The 17,933-nt window shown below is 40.7% G+C and overlaps 1 protein-coding gene across 1 annotated transcript in view; it reads right to left on the bottom strand.

Moving 5' to 3' along the window:
• The window catches only part of PYROXD1 (pyridine nucleotide-disulphide oxidoreductase domain 1), a 23,557-nt gene extending 5,624 nt beyond the window's left edge, over positions 1–17,933 (bottom strand). Inside the window, exons 1-10 of the mRNA XM_026711761.2 lie at positions 17,812–17,933; positions 15,016–15,096; positions 13,776–13,895; positions 12,921–13,049; positions 10,504–10,577; positions 9,085–9,245; positions 8,183–8,277; positions 6,501–6,639; positions 5,141–5,253; positions 1,568–1,690 (exon numbers count right to left, since the gene is read on the bottom strand). Coding sequence (XP_026567546.2) covers positions 1,568–1,690; positions 5,141–5,253; positions 6,501–6,639; positions 8,183–8,277; positions 9,085–9,245; positions 10,504–10,577; positions 12,921–13,049; positions 13,776–13,895; positions 15,016–15,096; positions 17,812–17,904 — 1,128 coding nt within the window. The 5' untranslated portion in view covers positions 17,905–17,933. The remainder of the gene's footprint in view (positions 1–1,567; positions 1,691–5,140; positions 5,254–6,500; positions 6,640–8,182; positions 8,278–9,084; positions 9,246–10,503; positions 10,578–12,920; positions 13,050–13,775; positions 13,896–15,015; positions 15,097–17,811) is intronic.

Below are 17,933 nucleotides of genomic sequence, written 5' to 3'. Positions count from 1 at the left end.
TAAAAGAAATGTCTTTAAATATGAGAATGAAAGAAGGTGCTTCTTTACTTCTAGCAATACATGCTAGAAGTAAAGATAATGTCCTTGGCTTATGACCACAATAATGGGACCAGAATTTCGGTGACTAAATGATGCAGGCCTTAAGCAAGTCGCAACATGGCTGGAACCAATTCTGCAAACGTTTTTTTAACATGGTTTCTTAAGCAAAGTACAACATGGTTTAAGCAAATCTGGCTTCTCTCATGGATGTTGCTTGTCAGTATAGCAGCTGGGAAGTTTGCAGATTGTGATCATGTGATTGTAGGAATCTGCAGCCGTGGCTAGTTGGCAATCATCCATATCCTGATCATAATAATGCAACAGCGGATACTCTGAGGATGGAGTGTAGGTCACTTTTTTAAAGACTGTTATAACTTGGAAACACTGTTAAATGATTAGTCGTTGAGGACTACCTATACGAAGAAATAGTTCATTTCCAGTAAAAATATACGATCAGTAATCACATAAGAATGAAGGACACTAAACTGGCAGGAATAGCTAACACCCAAGAAGATAGGCTCAAGATCCAGATGGCTCATGACAGACTAAAACACTGGGCCATATCTAACAAAATGAAATTCAATGTAGAGAAAAGGAAAGTCCTACACTTAGGCAAGAAAAACCAAAAGGACACATATAGACTGGGTGAAACCAGGCTCAATAGCAGTAACTGTGAGAGGGATCTTGGAGTCTTAGTGGACAACCAGCTAAATATGAGCCAGCAGTGTGCAACAGCCTCCAAAAAAGCTAATGCAATCCTAAGTTGTATTAACAGAGGGATACAGTCAAGATCAAGGCCACACCTAGAGTACTGCATCCAGTTTTGGTCACCACGTTATAAAAACGATGTTGAGAGACGCTAGAAAAAGTACAGAGAAGAGCAACCAGGAAGATTAGGGGACTGGAGACTAAAATAAATGAAGAACTGTTACAGGAACTGGGCATAGCTAGTCTAGTGAAGAGAAGGACCAGGGGAGACATGATAGCAATTTTCCAATATTTGAGGGGCTGCCACAGAGAGGAGGGGGTCAAGCTATTTTCCAAGGCATCCGAAGACCAGACAAGGAATAATGGATGGCAACTGAACAAAGAGAGATTCAACCTGGAAATAAGGAGAAACTTTCTGACAGTGAGAACAATCAACCAATGGAACAGCTTTGCCTTTGGAAGTTGTGGGAGCGCCATCACTTGAGGCCTTCAAGAAGAAACTGGATTGCCATCTGTCAGAAATGGTGTAGGGTCTCCTGCTTGGGTGGGGGGTTGGACTGGATGACCTACAAGGTCCCTTCCAACTCTTATTATCTGTTATCTATTATCTGTTAAATATAATGTGGAATTTTGGGAATTTAAGTCCATACATCTTACAATTGCCCAGGTTGAGAAATGCTAGTTAAGAAGGACAACAGGTGGCTATACAAATGTTTAACCTTTTAACTAGGATATGGGCTCCTCCCAAAGTTGTTCCCTCCATAAGACATACTGTGTACAGATATCCTTCAGCTCAGAACAAATTAGCATTTTTTTTTACCTGCTGCCAAACAGGACTGGGTTCCCATGAGGTTGTGCAAATATCTCCTGCTGCGTAGATGTTTGGGAGAGAAGTCTGCATGTATCGGTTGACTTTTAGACCTCCATCTTCACCTAACGCGAACTAAAACATTTCAGAGATAAATGAAAATTTCAGTGAACAGAAACATCCAGGCAGATATCAGTTCTGTCCTTTTGTATAATAGCATTTTTTTTTTTAAAAAAAAAATAAAGGTTTAATGCAGAGAGCACATGTGCAACTGCTAGCTCATTCCCAATGATAACAATCTCAGCACAGAGATCTCATTATCTGAATTGCTCTGAGTGCCTTGGTGGGAATACACACAGTCTTTGACTTATGACCATTTGTTTAATGACAGATCAAAGTTATAAAGCTGTCTCGGGACAAGTTGGGGGGCGCAAAAGCTTCATAAATTAAATAACAATCCTGGGGGAAAAAAAAGTGACTTACGACTCATCTTCAAAGTTACAAGGGTTGCACCATCCCTGCAACCATGTGATGGGATTTGGGGTGAGAGGGGCACATGGTATGGATTTTGTAACACGTGAACTAACCTAGTTACTTTGTGTTTTCATATGACTTATTTTCTCTCTTTTAAAATGATGTTCAGGCTCACTACAGGCCGGGATGTAGGAATAACCTTTATCATTCCTAAACTGAAAAGATACAATGGGCAAAAGTTTGTTAATACAAATTGGAGTCTGGTTTCTCTCTTTCGTGAACTCTAAACAACATTTTCCCTTACACATCAGGCTTCCTTTTAATGAACGTGTGTGATATTATGGAATGCAAATAGGTAACATTTTGAGTACATGTAACCAGTGATGGCATTTAAATTTTTTTACCACTGGTTCTGTAGGTGTGGCTTGGTGGGTGTGGCAGGGGAAGGATACTGCAAAATCCCCATTCCCTCCCCACCCCACTAACCTGCTTTCCAGCTCTGTTCTCCTGTGCAGGGCAACCAAAGAAGACCCAGCCAATCAGCTGGTACTCGGGAGGCAGAGAAGAGATGGGGGCGGGGCCAGTCAGAGGTGGTATTTGCCGGTTCTCCCAACTACTCAAAATTTCTGCTACCGGTTCTCCAGAACCAGTCAGAACCTGCTGAATGCCACCTCTGCATGTAACTGATTTCCTATGCAAAGGGAAGGTTATTTTTATCCCGTCCAATCAACTTTCCTCTTGCATTTCCTTTGTTGTGTTAACTATAAAAAAAGGAATTTAAGATGGGTCTCAAGTTTCTCCCTTTTCATAGGGAGATTCCCACTTTATCAGGGTATCCTAATAAACTGCTTTTAAATGATCTTCCGACTTGGTTGCTTATTGGGAAGGAAACCGAGGCAGAACCTGGAGCCAGATTTGGCTCTCAGGTGCTTGGCAACCAGCTCACATTTATAAATGGTGGCAGGGTCCTGTAGTCACGTGATTGTCATTTGCGACCTTCCCAGCCTGCTTTCAACAAGCAAAATTAATGAGGAAAGCCAGATTTTCTTAATGACCGTGTGAGTGGCGTGTGATTTAGCAAAATTCCGATTCCAAACTAACAAAAAATCATGTATATATTATTTTAAATGAAAATTCGGGGGGAGACGGGGAACGGGGATGAGACACCTGAAAGACCTTGTGGCTTTGGTATCAAAATAATCTAGTCTCTTTTTGTTTGGTATAATCCTTAGAAACATTGAGTGTGGTGATCTTCTTTGATTTTTGTCGTTACATATTATATTCAAAAAGAAATTTTATACATTTATATACATGTTATGACTCCCCTTCGAAATTCAAACGAACAAAACAGAAAGCAGCCGTTTCACAATTAAATCAAACGGAAAGAAGTCTTACAAGATAACGGCTGGCAGAAACCACAGCATAAATATTTACTCTGTCCGGCAAACCAGTCCTGGCAATAAATCTCCAGCCTCAGAGCTCTTTGCTGTAACGTCTTCACTCAAATAGTTATTTTGTTCCTGGCAAAATGTACCAGCCCAGCTGTGTCCTTTTATACTCATTAAGGCAATGTGCTAATTTACTGACTTGCTCTTCTCATTCGCTCCAGCTGATTTTGCCTTTTCAACCGTCTTCTATTTTTTACATTTAACCACAAATTTTCCAAGTTCTCATCTCCACAAGAAGACTCTCTCAAAACTTCCCTGTCAGCCATTCCCGGCTGTTGATCAGATAAGGAACCAGAGGAGGTCAAAGGTCCTGACAATTCTAATACATCAGGTCTGTCGTCCTTTGTCACGTCCATCTCCTCATCCTGGTTATCAGTCCAATCAGTAAGCCAGGCCGGCTCATATTGTTCTGCCATTACCTCTTCACTTGAACTCATATCAATCACAGGAGCTGAATCCAAGCCCGGAGCCACAACATATACATATATACATTTAATCTTTATACATGCAAACTCCCTTTCATATCGCTCCAGTGGTAAAATTTATTTCATATTATATAGCATTCTGACTTGCCTTTTTCCTTCGGTTCCGATGTCAACCTATCCATTTCGGCGCATTGTAATATCTTAACAATCACCTCATCTTCCCTAGGAATTTCTGTAGCTTTTCAATTTGGGGCAAATATTCTTGCTGCCATGATTACATGTATTATTAGGTATGTGTCAGCTTTATCATACTTCTCTGCACTTATTCCCAATAAGAACCACTCGGGCTTATAGGAAATTTTTAGCCCTGTCATTTCCTCTAACCACAACCAAATTTTGTATCAGAATTCCTGATCCTTTTCTCAGGACCACCATGTATGGTAATATGTGCTCCGTTCTTTCATACATTTCCAACAATTCGGTGATAGGTTTCCATCCATTTTGGCCGATCTTGCTGGTGGGAGATGCCACCTGTAGAACATCTTATACAGGGGTGGGATTCAATTTTTTTAACAACCGGTTCTGTGGGCATAGCTTAGTTGGTGGGTGTGGCTTGGTGGTCATGTGACTGGGTGGGCGTGGCCAACTCGACATCACTCATGTCAAGGGGCGCTTCTCCTCGCCTGGCCTCTCATAACAGTGGGGATGCTGCAACAGTCATAAGTGTGAAAAATGGTCATAAGTCACTTTTTTCAGCGCCACTGGAACTTTGAATGGTCACTAAATGAACTGTTGTAAGTCAAGGATTACCCGTAAAAAATACAAAAAGCTTCTTTGCTTGCAAAAAGCTGCCCTAAATACCAATCATTAGATTAAAAATACCTGCAAGCCAGAGTTACAAATCAGGCAGGGTGCCAGAGCACTCTTGTGAGACGAGTGAGACCAGCTGATATCTTTAAGTGGCGCAAATGGATCTAAGGATGGCTTCTCCTGGGTGTGCTCTTTCTGGACAGCTTAAATGAGCTCTCTGCTAAAGGGTTTTGCTTTATGAACAAGGGTTGGCTGCTGATAGTTATCAATGTATTTTAACTATTTTAATTCCTCGAGGTGCTCTGGTACCCTGTCTGATTTGTAACTCTGCCTTGGACCCCTGATCTTATACAAGTTTTTCTTGTATGACGTGGCTAGTCTCTTTTTGGAAGACAAGCTTTCAGTTATTTTCAGGTATGAATCCTTACATTATTACCATCAAGGAATGGTTGAACGTTTGGCGTCACTCCAGTTGCGCTAACAATGAAGTCGCAGCCATAAATCTTCCCATTGGTAAGTTCCACATAGACAGGCCAAAGCTCTGCAAGCATGAAATATTTAGGCATTAGATTACATAATATTATATAGGTCACAGGAAAAGAGGGCCAAGAAATCGGGGAAAAGGAAAAATGCATCCCTTCAAAATGCCGAGAGTCTCCAAACTTGGCAACTTCAAGGCTTGTGGGTTTCAATTCCCAGAATTCCCCAGCAGGCATGGCTGGCTGAGGAATTCTGGGAGTTGAAGTCCGCAAGCCTTCAAGTTGCCAAGTTTGGTGACCTTTGGCATAGATGATCACTTGAAGCAGTTATGCTTATGAATCCTGGGTCTCTGTAAGGAAGCTAAGATGGCTAAGAACGTAATCATCATTCGGCAGTTCCAGGATGTGAGGTTGGAGTGAAAATCAGGAAGCTGCTGGAATGGTATGTAGGAATGACCTTTGGAGTTGAGTGGTAGCAGTGGAAGATAAGCTGCCTACAGAATAAGCAAGTAAGGAGCCCACAGCTGCATAATGGGCAGAGAAAGAAACTCGGAAAGCACCTTTCTTAACTTATCAGGCTGTTAAAAGAGACAGTGGGAGATTTGTACTTTTAAGTCTTGCAAGATTCAGTTAATGTAGCCTTATAATAAAGTAGAATTAGCTCATCCGGTAAAGGAGCCTGGTGGGTTGCGTGGTTAGGAAGCTGGGTTGGAAGTTAGTGTTCGAGACCCAAGTGTTGCCTTGGGGCTGGGTGAGTTCCTGTCCTCTGTTCCAGCTTCTGCCAGGGACATCAAAGCAGCCCCTGACTGGGCATCTTCCAGGCATGCCACTGGCTAATCTTTTCAACCTGGAAGCACCTCAGTGCTTCTGACATGAGTGCAAAATAAATAAAATAAATGCTCATCTGGTCATGCTTCCTTTCTGATCCACCTGGGAAGAATGACAGATGGCAATACAGTCTTGCATTGCCAGTCCCCCCCCCTTTTAGAATATGTAGATAAAAGGGGCGGAGCTGGCATACTGGGGCTCTATCTTGCTGATTTTAACCACCTCCCATTGGCACCACTGCCCTCATTCATGTTTAAGCATTCCCACGCCCAACCGTTCATGTTACAATCTGCGTATTTTGGAGCAATATACTTCCTAGACTGGGCTGAGCCTGGCCCTGTCAAAGACGTCCATCCCCATTTGATAGAAATCTTTATCAATTTCAATGGCTGCCCAGGTTCAGAAATGCCATCCACAAACTGAGACATAGTATAACCTTGTGGATCAGAGAAACAACTCCCCAGTTTTTAAGATAATTTACCTTCACCCGCTTCTTCACTCCTTTGTCCTTCTAAAGTTTGAGGGAAAGCCAGGGACACTTTGCGTGACAGCTTGAATTCTTCTTGGAGGTAGATCCTCTTTATTTCACACAGATTCTCAATATGAACTTGGTGGCAAAGCTGGAAACCATCAACAATTGCATTCATTCATACTTGTAAATTACTGATTCTTAAACGGGGGGTGATCATTCTAACGATGATTAAATACCCAAGGGGAAAATTTTGGGAGCAATGGAGTAATTTGTAATTGTGAATCAAGGGATCAATTTGGGACTGCCATTGTCAAGATGTTTTCTGTAAAACAATTGAGTTTCTTTTCATGAGGATAATTGTATTATTGGAAACCAGGGAACTGAATTAAAGTGTTTAAGAACTACAACTTTAAGAGCTAACAATACATGCTTTGAGCTTTGTACTCGGGCATACTCAGTTCATCAGTAAAACAATGTCACACCGTAATTCTTTTATCACGAGGTGTGTACTAAGAACTAAATCAAAATGGCACGATATTACTTTTATTAGATTGACCACCGATCATGCATTTTTGTGTGTGATAAGATTCCTCCAGATGTTTTTACTAAGCTCAATAAGAATGTACTATTTGCATGGAGCCTCGCAATTGAGAAATGTACAAATTATATGAATGTGGAACCAGTTCTCAAATACACCCTGGTCAGAAAGAAACTAGCAGTGATCAACCTGGCTACTGTTCAACTATTTGTTCCTAAAGGAAGGTCAAGTCATTCTCTCTGAAACCTGAGGAGTTAGAATGGACCAGCAGAAGGAGAACTGAGATCTTATGGTAGACCCTTCAAGCCTGAATAAGCCTGCTCCAGCCTCATTGACTGTTCTAGTATTACTGTCCCAGCTGCAGTGCTGATGTTTGACCTACATTCATAGATAGTCCTGTAGCTCAGCCAATGATAAGTGTCAACCCTAAAGCGAACCTGGCTGAGGCCATCTTTATGGCTTGCCACTGGATGGGAGGAGGGAAGAAAATAGATAGCTGAGGGGTTTTGTAGCCAAAACAAAAAGTTTCCTGTGGGAACCAAGGACGTTTCAACAGGTGGATGGAAGGAAGAGGCGGCAGTGAAAAGTCACCAAGCAACCAGCCAGCACTTCTATTGGACAATGGGATGACTTGTGGGTCATCACGCTACCTGCCTCAGAGTTCTGCTTTCTGTGGGCGCATTACTTGGAACACTGACAGACAGTACGGTCCCTATCTAGCACGGTTATTAGCTATTGGCTTCGCGGATGGTGCCTTGGCCACCTGTCCTACCGTTCAGCTATCGCAGGGGTCTCAAACGGATGTCCCACGGGCCAGATGCATCATGCACAGGCCACGCCCACCCCAGCTCCACGAATGGCGAAAACGTCACGAAACATCCCGTAACAGCAATGTGACGTGGCAAGTTTTGACACCCGTGATATATTGAATGGAATGGCGGATGAGGGAAGCGGGAGCCGTGCCGTAGAAGAGAATAATTTGTAACTCGGGGAGTCCTTGAGGCTCGCTGAGCTTGGTTGCTTTCTGAAAGAAGTTTCATTCCCCAGCTGATAAACGCTTTCATCATCCCTCCCACTGAAAGGGAAGTGACAAGATTTTTTTTTTAATTAAAAAAAAAGTTCCATGAGCATTTAAAAAAAGAAACAATCCTACCTCTTTTGCTCCCTTTAAATGCAAGCCCTCATGCCAGTCAGGGCCCAATGCGCTTCCTATTTCCCCAGGATGCTCTGAAGCTTGTTCTTCTCTTTCTATAGGGGAATAAAAGCAAACATTTGAGAACGAGAGACAGAGAGAGAAAGAGAGACAGAGAGAATGACACAGAGAGAGAGAGAGAGAGAGAGAGAGAGAGAGACAAAGACACAACAGAGAAAGAGAGACAGAGAGAATGACAGAGAGAGAGAGAGAGAGACAGAGACAGAGAGAGACAAACAGAGAAAGAGAGACAGAGACAGACAGACAGAGACAGACAGACGGAGGGAGGGAGGGAAGAATGAATCATAGAACAGAACTGTATTTTGTGTTTTTTTTCTGGATATTTCTAACCCAGTATGCATATTTACAAACTTATAAATCAGTTAGCACAACTCAAAAATATTGTAAATAGTGTATACAGGTAGTCCTTGACTTACAACAGTTCATTTAGTGACCACCCAACATTAACAAGATAACCATTTTTCACATGACCGTTGCAGCATCTCCATTTTGTTCAGGAGATCAAAATCCAGACATTCGGCAACCGGTTCATATTTATGACGGTTGCAGTGTCCCGGAGGGTCAGGTGCTGATGACCTTTTGCAACCTTCTGACAAGCAAAGTCAATGGGAGGGGGAAAGGCCTGATTCACTTAACAACCATGTTACTAACTTGACAACTGCAGTGATTCATTTAACAACTGTGGCAAGATAGGTTGCAAAACAGGGTAAACTCACGAAACGATTTCTCATTTAGCAACAGAAACGTTGGGCCCAGTTGTGATCGTAAGTCAAGGACCAGCCGTATTGGGTAGATGGAATGATTCTTAGACAATGACAGATGAAAGAGTTGAGGTTATCTACCTGATGCGGTATATTTTGTTCTTTTACAAGCTGCCGGAGGCTCTGGTTTTTCAGCTGTGAGCTTTGGGATCAAAAACTCAGCTGCTCCTGCATCAAAAAAGGTATTGCCAATCGCTTGGTCTTTGACGGCCCAAATGACTTCACAACCTTCAATTTTGTACCTGTCAATATCGATAGACAGACACATTTTTTTTAAAAAAAATATTATTTGTTACATTTTCATATTAGGGATGATTTGATCATCCATTAACGGAGGCTGAGATATATTTAGCATTCAGCTGGGAAGTGTAAGAAAAGACTTGGCTGCTATTTTAAATAATGGGAGGACTAAGTTTTGTTTGTTAAGATGCCCATACTGTATTCATCCTCCTAAAGAGGCACATATGTTAAAGATACTATTACTGCTAATGTATTGCAGTGAATACTGTAGTTTGGTCCAGTGGTTAAGGCATCAGGCTAGAAAGCAGGAGGCTGTGAGTTCAACTCTTGCCTTAGCCGTGAAAGCGAGCTGGGTGACTGACTTTGGGCCCATCACAAGAGACTGTGAGTTCAAGTCCCACCTTCGATATGAAAGCCAGCTGGGTAACTGACTTTAGGCTAATCACAAGAGACTGAATCAACTCCCGTCTTAGACGTGAAAACCATCTGGATGATTTTAGGCCAGTCAACCTCTCTTGGCCGAAGCCACCTCAAAGGGTGGTTGTTGTGGGGAAAATAGGAGGAGGAAGGTTTTGTTGGATGTGCTCTCTGCCTTGAGTCATTTCTATAACAATAAAGGTGTGATGCAAGTTAAACAAACACATAAGCAAATATGCTGCCTGACTCCCAGCATTTCTGGCCTGTTCAGATCCTCAAAATTGTTTTCAGCTGAATTTTGTTATTTCAAAGCCTGAAGTGGGAATGCTCTAAGGCAGAGGTCTCCAAACCTAGCAACTTTTAAGACTTGTGGACTTCAACTCCCAGAATTCTCCAGCCAGAGAATTCTGGGAGAATTCTGGGAGTTGAGGTCCACAAGTCTTAAAGTTGCCAAGTTTGGGGACCCCTGTCTAGGGCCCCCAAGGATGCAATAGTCAGGCTCTATTCTTTCCAAGTTTGGAACTAGGAAAAAAGGTTGCAAATTACAGCGCTTCCCCAACAAATCTTCATTGATGCATGTTACAAAAGGTGGGGCTCCAATTGTGGTTTCCTTATGATCTCTCCCCACCCCTCTCCCCCCTCTCGCTCACACACACTCCTGGTTTCATACTTGGAAACTTTGGAATTCATCTGAGGATCATCAGCACATTCTCTACTGTAGAAGCCTATCAACCACTTTCTAATCATATGTTCAAAACAACAGGATGCTGCATAATAGCAAAAGGTTTAATATCTGCTGCCAAGGAGAAAGTATTGCCTATTCCACCATTCAAACCTACTTACACCAATTCAAGCGCAATGCCACCGTTTCCTACAATGGTGATTCTTTTAGCTTTTGCTAGGTGTTCCTGGAATTCCTACACAGGGCAAAGAAAGAGATACTACTAGCACAGTAAAAAAAAATCTGCCAAGTCATCTCTAAAGCAAAGCAAAACTCTACAAGTATCAATTAAAATGCCAAGAAATAAAAATGGCTAGAATCATCATCATCATCATATCTTGTGGAACTTCAGAATTCAAACTGACAGGCACTTGGCCCACAGCACACCCGACATAACAATAGTTGAAAAGAAAAAAGGTTGGTTCATTGACATTGCAATACCTGGTGATGCACAAATTGAAGACACGCAGCAAGAAAAAAAATCACAAAGACTTACAAGTTGAAGTTGAGAGACTTTGGAAAAAGAAATCATGTGTTTTCCCAATTGTAATTGGAGCCCTTGAAGCAATACATAAAGGGCTACCTCACTATTTGGAAATTCTGAATTTATCAGACTTGAATACCAATTCTACAAAAAAACCCACCCTACTTGGAATAGCTTATATCCTTTGACGCTACCTTAACAGTTCCTAGGTCATTGGTTAGGACTCGAGTTGTTGAGCTATCAACCAGCCCAAAAGGCTGTGAACCTCACTAAAGATTAACTAATAATAATAATAACAATAATAATAATAACAACGATGATGATGATGTGCTCATGCATTCTGGAAAAAAAGTAGTTATTAATGCTATTTATTGTTCCCTGTTTTAAGTTTATTTCTTTAAGTAGTTTTATTCTTTTAACATTTTGGGAATTATTCTAGAGACATTTGTCATTGAGTGGATTAAAAATATATTCCACCCTTTAAAAAATCATTGGTTTTAATAATGCTTCTATTCCATAGTCCTGAAATGGGACTGCTTATCTGACCTGCAACATTAATTTCTCTCACAGTCTACTTTTAATTCCCAGTTTAACTTTTTTTTTCCCATTTTTTTTATCACATTAAGCTGTACTGTTGAATTTTCTGATTAGGGATGATGGCCAGAGATCTCATTTTTACAGACTAATTAATTAAAAAGAAAACACACATCTTTTGGGAGGAGTCTGGGGGATTGGAATAGAAAAACCTTGATCTGACTCTTTGGATCACTGTATTATCTGAAACTTAGTTCTCAGGTAAGTTCTACATAAGGTTCCATAACAAGTGAGCCCATCTGCACTTTAAATGCCTAATTTTTAAAAAGAACCAATAATTAAGTCAGAAATCACTAGTCTCACCCAGTGACAGTCAATTCACACATTAACAAACTGTAGTGTGAAGTATTTAAGTTTTGTTAAGCATGAATCTTCCACTAATTAATCACAGCAAATGATCTTTTTGTGAAAACATATCCCTCTATCCCAGGGGTCTTCAAACTTGAAAGCTTTAAGACTTATGGACTTCAACTCCCAGAATTCCTCCTCCAGTCATGTTAGCTCAGGAATTCTGGGAGTTGAAGTCCACAAATCTTAAACTTGCCAAGTTTGAAGACCCTTAATCTATCCTATCCATATCCATATCTTTTAAACCTCTATTCTAATTGGAAGAATGAACATTTCTTCTTGTTAATGATTTAAGTTAGAATAACATACACCATTAGGATAAGGATTTGATTTAAACAGCTGCTTGTATTAAGATAGCCAAATGTTGGAAGGTAGTTTCTAGGTTTCTTAGTGAAGAGAAGTGGGGGGAAAAAACACAGTAAGTCCCTTTTATAAAAAAAAAATTGGCAGGAACATCTCCAGAGATGAAGGACAAGAAGGATTTCATTAACTCAAAAGGGGTGTAATTGTTATCATTTGTAAAATGAAAATACTTGCCTGAATAAACAAAAAAAGATGCTTCATGGATATTATATTCTTTCTTATACACACACACACACACACACACACACACACACACAATTACATCCTTCTTTGTATGGGAGTTTACAGATCTCAGTTTACATTCTGAAAAAAGTATAATTCAATCTGAAGTGAGGGTTAAAGCCCAAATTGGCTATTTTATCTTAAAGAGCTTTATTATGCCTTAATCATCTTTTCTTCAAATACTTTTTCAAGGTCCTCTTCATACAGAAGACTTTTATAATGTATTTATTTATTACCTTTGCTGGGCCTAACAGCTTTTCAGTAACCTTCCCAAAATCAAATTTCTCCAGATGTGCTATACTACAGACCTATCCAACATCAGCCAATACCTGGACAGGGCATGCGGGGAACAAAGGATAGATATAATTCAGCATAGCAGGCTAAGGACTGCTGGTACCATTTTTCTAACAAAGTAGCTAAAATGATAACCCTTGCAATGTATTTCACATCTACTTTTAGCTGCAAGTGGTCAATGCTATCCCAAATGCTAACGGACCATTGAAAACATGCGAGCAAGCGATCTTTTACCACTGCACTGTCTGTATCTCGGATGCCCAGGACGTAAGGATTTCCTTCAACAATCAGTTTTGGTTTTGCTCCAGCGCACAAACAGAGTTTTTCGAAGGTATACTCCTGACCAGCTTCTGTGATGATCCTCTGCAACCACATCAAAAATGAAAAACCAAAAGAAAGAATTAAATCAAATTCTTTAATTTGACATCAAGAACCAATAAAACAAGATTGGCAGCTTGGGCTACCATGAAGCATTCAAGGAAAGCGAATTAAGCATTTGTATTTCCCAAAGCAATGCTGTGTGTTATTAGGTTTCCATTCGGTATCCTCACAAACTACTTTTTACGCTGAAGTATCTTGAAGTAAATGACAATAAATGCAGCAATAGAATATAAAATTAAACCTCACATTAATACATTATGCAGCAAAACAATATTCAGTAAAACAGATTCATCTAGAAAAATGGGGGAAAGAGAAAATGTATTTATTCTAACGTTCCCAACAGGAAATCTTGGTTAAAAAGGTGTGTTTTCATTAAGGACCTAAAAGATGCTACTATTCTAATTTTCTGTAGCCAGTTGAGCAAACGTAAGGAGAGGCCCAATGGACAGAATAGAATTTTAGAATAAAATAGAATTCTTTATTGGCCAAGTATTGGACACACAGGGAATTTGTCTCCTATGCAGAAGTTCTCAGTGCACACACAACCAAATAATAAATCAGGCTCTGCATAAATAGAGTAGATAATCCTCAAAATGTAGGTTACCTTGTACCAGCTTTCTTTTTAATGTATCAATGTGTTTGATTCCTGACAAGGAAAGCAACATTCAATATTCTCAATGAAAATCAAAAGATGAAGATTTTTCTTACATGATCTTTGCTTCTCAGTTGCCTCACTGCAGACTGTATAACTTTAATATTGGGGTAGCGTTTTCCTAAGATGCTGCTTGCTTGTTCCTCAACATCAAATTCTTCTAAAGTTCGTGAGACCTGTTGAAGAAGTAGAATCAGGAACTCAGAATAACAGAGTTGGAAGGGACCTTGTAGGTCATCTAGTCCAACCCCATGCCCAAGCAAGAGACCCTACACCATTTCTGACAGATGGCAATCCAGTCTCTTCTTGGAAGCTTCCAGTGATGAAGCTCCCACAACCTCTGAAGGCAACTTCTGTTCCATTGTTCAGTGAGGGTTCTTACTTTAGAACTTTGTTTTTGTGCATTTGAATCATTTTTGACTCATGGCCATTACATGGTCAGGTATGTCATGCCCCTGGTGGAGACTGACTGAGGAAGAGGAAGAACAGCCAACAGGGAGTAGAAGTGTGGCTCCAGAGGTGGTGCAGGAGGCTGGGGAAAGGCAGAGGCCGGCTGAGCAGTCAGAGGAGGACCCAGGCCCATCCCTTATCCATCCTAGGGCACACAGGGAGGAGAGGATAAGGGAAAGATGTGGTCTACTCAGGAGGAGAGGGCCTTGATCCTCTTCATGGACTGCAGCTGTGACAACTGAATAAGAGTATGGACCTGCGTACTAGCAAACGCTGGAAACAAAGCATGTAAATTATCTCTAGTTTATAGTTCCTCTCTGAGTTTGGCATCCTTCCTAGTGTGTGTTATCTGTGGACATCCTCCAGCCCTTATCTTATCTGGTTTGTGTTGCTTTTTTCCTTCTTCGTGTAACTGTTTGTGTGGGAGTGTTTTTGTCTTCTGTCAAAGATATTTGGAGCTTGGAAGCAAACTGAAGGAATAAAGGGGGCTTCACCTGTTTTCTGTGACTGTGTTTGTTTTGTATCCCACCCTGGCTCATCACAAGGTCTTCCTAATATTCTTACCTCCTTCTCAGGGCTGAGAGAAGGTGACTGCTCTAAAGTCACCTGGCTGGATTTCTGCATAAAGAACTCAAGAGTTTCTCCATTTCTAACCTGGTGTCTTAATCACTGCACCACAATGGCTTCCATTTATGATCTACTGATACCTAAATACCCCGGAAAAATCTCTAAAGGGGCATAGTATTTACTAATTCGTGTACGATGCTAGTGATTAAATAAGACATTTGGGGCCACAATCTACTTTTTTTTCTTTAGCCCCCAAAATGGAGATCACATCCGTCTTACCTGTTTGAAGTTCACCACCGCTTTTATAACAGGAGAAGCAGTAATTAAAAAAATATCTTCAGAGGGAAACTCTGCAGCCAGCTTGTAAAAAAAAAAAGAAGGAAGATATTGAGGTTGTTGTTCCAAGACATTTTGTGTTGAACAGTATGATTAAACCAGAAAGGTGAGTATACAAGCCGCAGTGGCACAGTGATTAGAATGCAGTACTGTAGGCTACTTCTGCTGACTGCTGGCTGCCTGCAATTTGGCAGTTCAAATCTCACCAGGCTCAAGGTTGACTCAGCCTTCCGTCTTTCCAAGGTCAGTAAAATGAGAACCCAGATTATTGTGAGCAATAGGCTGATTCTGTAAACCGCTTAGAGAGGGATGTAAAGCACTGTGAAGCGGTATATAAGTGCTTTATTATTTCTATTTTAAGTGCTATTATTATTTCTGTCTGAATATTGGCATTTAACTATAGACAGTATAAAATCATCATGATGTCAGACACAAGTAGCCAGGGAGTTTAAGTTTAGTTCAAAGCGCTTCAAGCTTATTACATGCTACCTATAGCCAAGAATCTGATCTACTAATAGTCAAGGCAAACTGGCCCTACATAAGAATCAGAGGAATTCAAGGAGGGCTGGGCTTGTTGGAACAGAGAGATTGCAAACTGATCTCACCCATGTCATCTCCAATACATGAAGAATTATCACCAGAGGTGGGTATTCAGCAGGTTCTGACCCGTTCTGGAGAACTGGTAGCGGAAATTTTGAGTAGTTGGGAGAACTGGCAAATGCCACCTCTGACTGCCCCCTCCCCCATCTATTCTCTGCCTCTTGAGTCCCAGCTGATCGGCTGGGTCTTTTTTGGTTGCCCTGCCCAGGAGAACGGAGCTGGAAAGCAGGTTAGTGGAGTGGGGAGGGAATGGGGATTTTGCAGTAACCTTCCCGTCACACCCACCAAGCCACGTTCACAGAACTAGAAGTAAATATATTTGAATCCAACCACTGATTATCACCCTTGACCTTTCATGACATGAACATGGCAATATCTGTGGCATGGGTTTAATAGAAGGTGACTATTGTGCATTTAGTCTGCAGAAATCGTTATGACCACTAGGTGGGAGCAGAGAGATACAGAAAACTTCATCAAGTGCAGAGTTTTTCAATCTGGCAACTTCAAGATGTGTGGACTTCCCAGCATGCATGTTAGCTGGGGTATTCTGGGAATTGAAGTCCACACATCTTAAAGTTGCCAAGTTAACTGATCTAGTTACAAACGAGAGAAAGAATATTCCTGAAATTATGAGAAATTATGAGAAATCGCATTTCAATCTAATCTTTCCAATTCTTTTTGTCAGTTGCTTCATTCTCTTTTCATGGAAGTGACCCCTGATAAACAGTATAAAATACTCTATATTCTGGTTACAGGAGATTACCAATGAGAAAATAGAATTGGAACCGGAATTATTTTTATTGGGGATATTCAGAAAAAAAATATGGGAGAAATATAAAATATCTAATATTGCATATTTTAACTGCAGCCAGGATTGCCTATGCCCAATGTTGGAAACATACATGTATACCACCAGAGGAATTGATCATTCAAAAATAATGAGCTGTGCCAAGATGGACAAATTAACTTTTGAGTTTACAAGAGAAAGAGGAGTCTGATTATTACAAGATGTGGGGAAAATGGTATGATTGGATTGAGCAGAGATTGATTGCTGGATAGATAAATGGATTGTAAATAAATAGGGATAAGCACTAGATAATGATTTATATCCACACAAATTCTCTATATTTGTAAATAATGCACAAAATATTAGAATAAGATGAATGTCACAAACTGTTGATGTTATAAGATTTCTGTTGTTTGTCTTTTTAAAATTATAAAATAAAATTTCTTTAAAAATTACTGGATATTCAATTTTGGAAGACTGGACAAAAAATGTTGCCTTGTTAATCTTAGGAGATAAATTTCTAAATGGATTTGAACTTTTTCAAGCAATTCATTTATTGGGACCAACCAAGCCACTAGAACTATTCTCCATATATTTATGCATTTATTTTATTTACAAATTTATAATTTTCTATGATAATCAAAATCCATTACACATATATGAACTTTTGAAAGCAGTTTAATACAATTATTTTTCTCATAAGAGTGAGAAATGCAAATAATGATGTACTATTCTGATGAAATAGTCCAGGAAGTTGTTCTTGTTTATCTTTGGAACATAAATTGCTTGAAAGATATACAAAGTTATCAGTTGACTAAGCCGTCCCAGGACTTCACACTGAACGAACTACAAACTACTAGCATGCAAATCGTTTCCATTTTTCCTAGACCTAGAACAGGGGTCTTCAGCTTTAAGGCTTGTGGACTTCAACTCCCAGAATTCCTCCTCCAGTCATGTTAGCTCAGGGATTCTGGGAGTTGAAGTCCACAAGTCTTAAACATGCCAAGTTTGAAGACCCTTGGAACCTTAAAAAAAATATGCTTCTCCTTCTTCTTTAGTGAATCGTTAAAAAAAAATATGGAATCCCTATCTTTGCAGACTCCCCCTGGGTGAGAATGCCCATCTCCCCTTTTAAAAATAAAAGCAAATATAGGGCGAAAAGCAACCCGGAAACTGTCCGTGCGTTGACACCTTCACTTTGTAACGCTATGAAACAACCAGGAAGTTGCCATCCCCAGGTACGGCAATAGGTATATTCAGGGGGTGGGGGACGGACGGACGGACACATATTGCTACCGGGCGCCTGCGCAGAGAGGCGCGCGCGCCAATAATGGAGAAAGACTAGAAATTACCCGTTCGGCGCACGTCACACCGGCGATCCCGCCTCCTACAATGAGGAAGCGGCTCCCGGAGACACCAGACGCCGGACGCGAGTCGGAAGCCATGCCCGCTTCTGTAGCTTCTGCTACGCTCT

Source organism: Pseudonaja textilis, chromosome 5 (genome assembly GCF_049901715.1).
Source record: "Pseudonaja textilis isolate UNSWEBS1 chromosome 5, rPseTex1.2, whole genome shotgun sequence".
In the NCBI taxonomy this organism is placed as follows: domain Eukaryota; kingdom Metazoa; phylum Chordata; class Lepidosauria; order Squamata; family Elapidae; genus Pseudonaja; species Pseudonaja textilis.
Note: the sequence above shows the minus strand (reverse complement) of the source record. Positions and strands in the feature narration are given on the sequence as shown.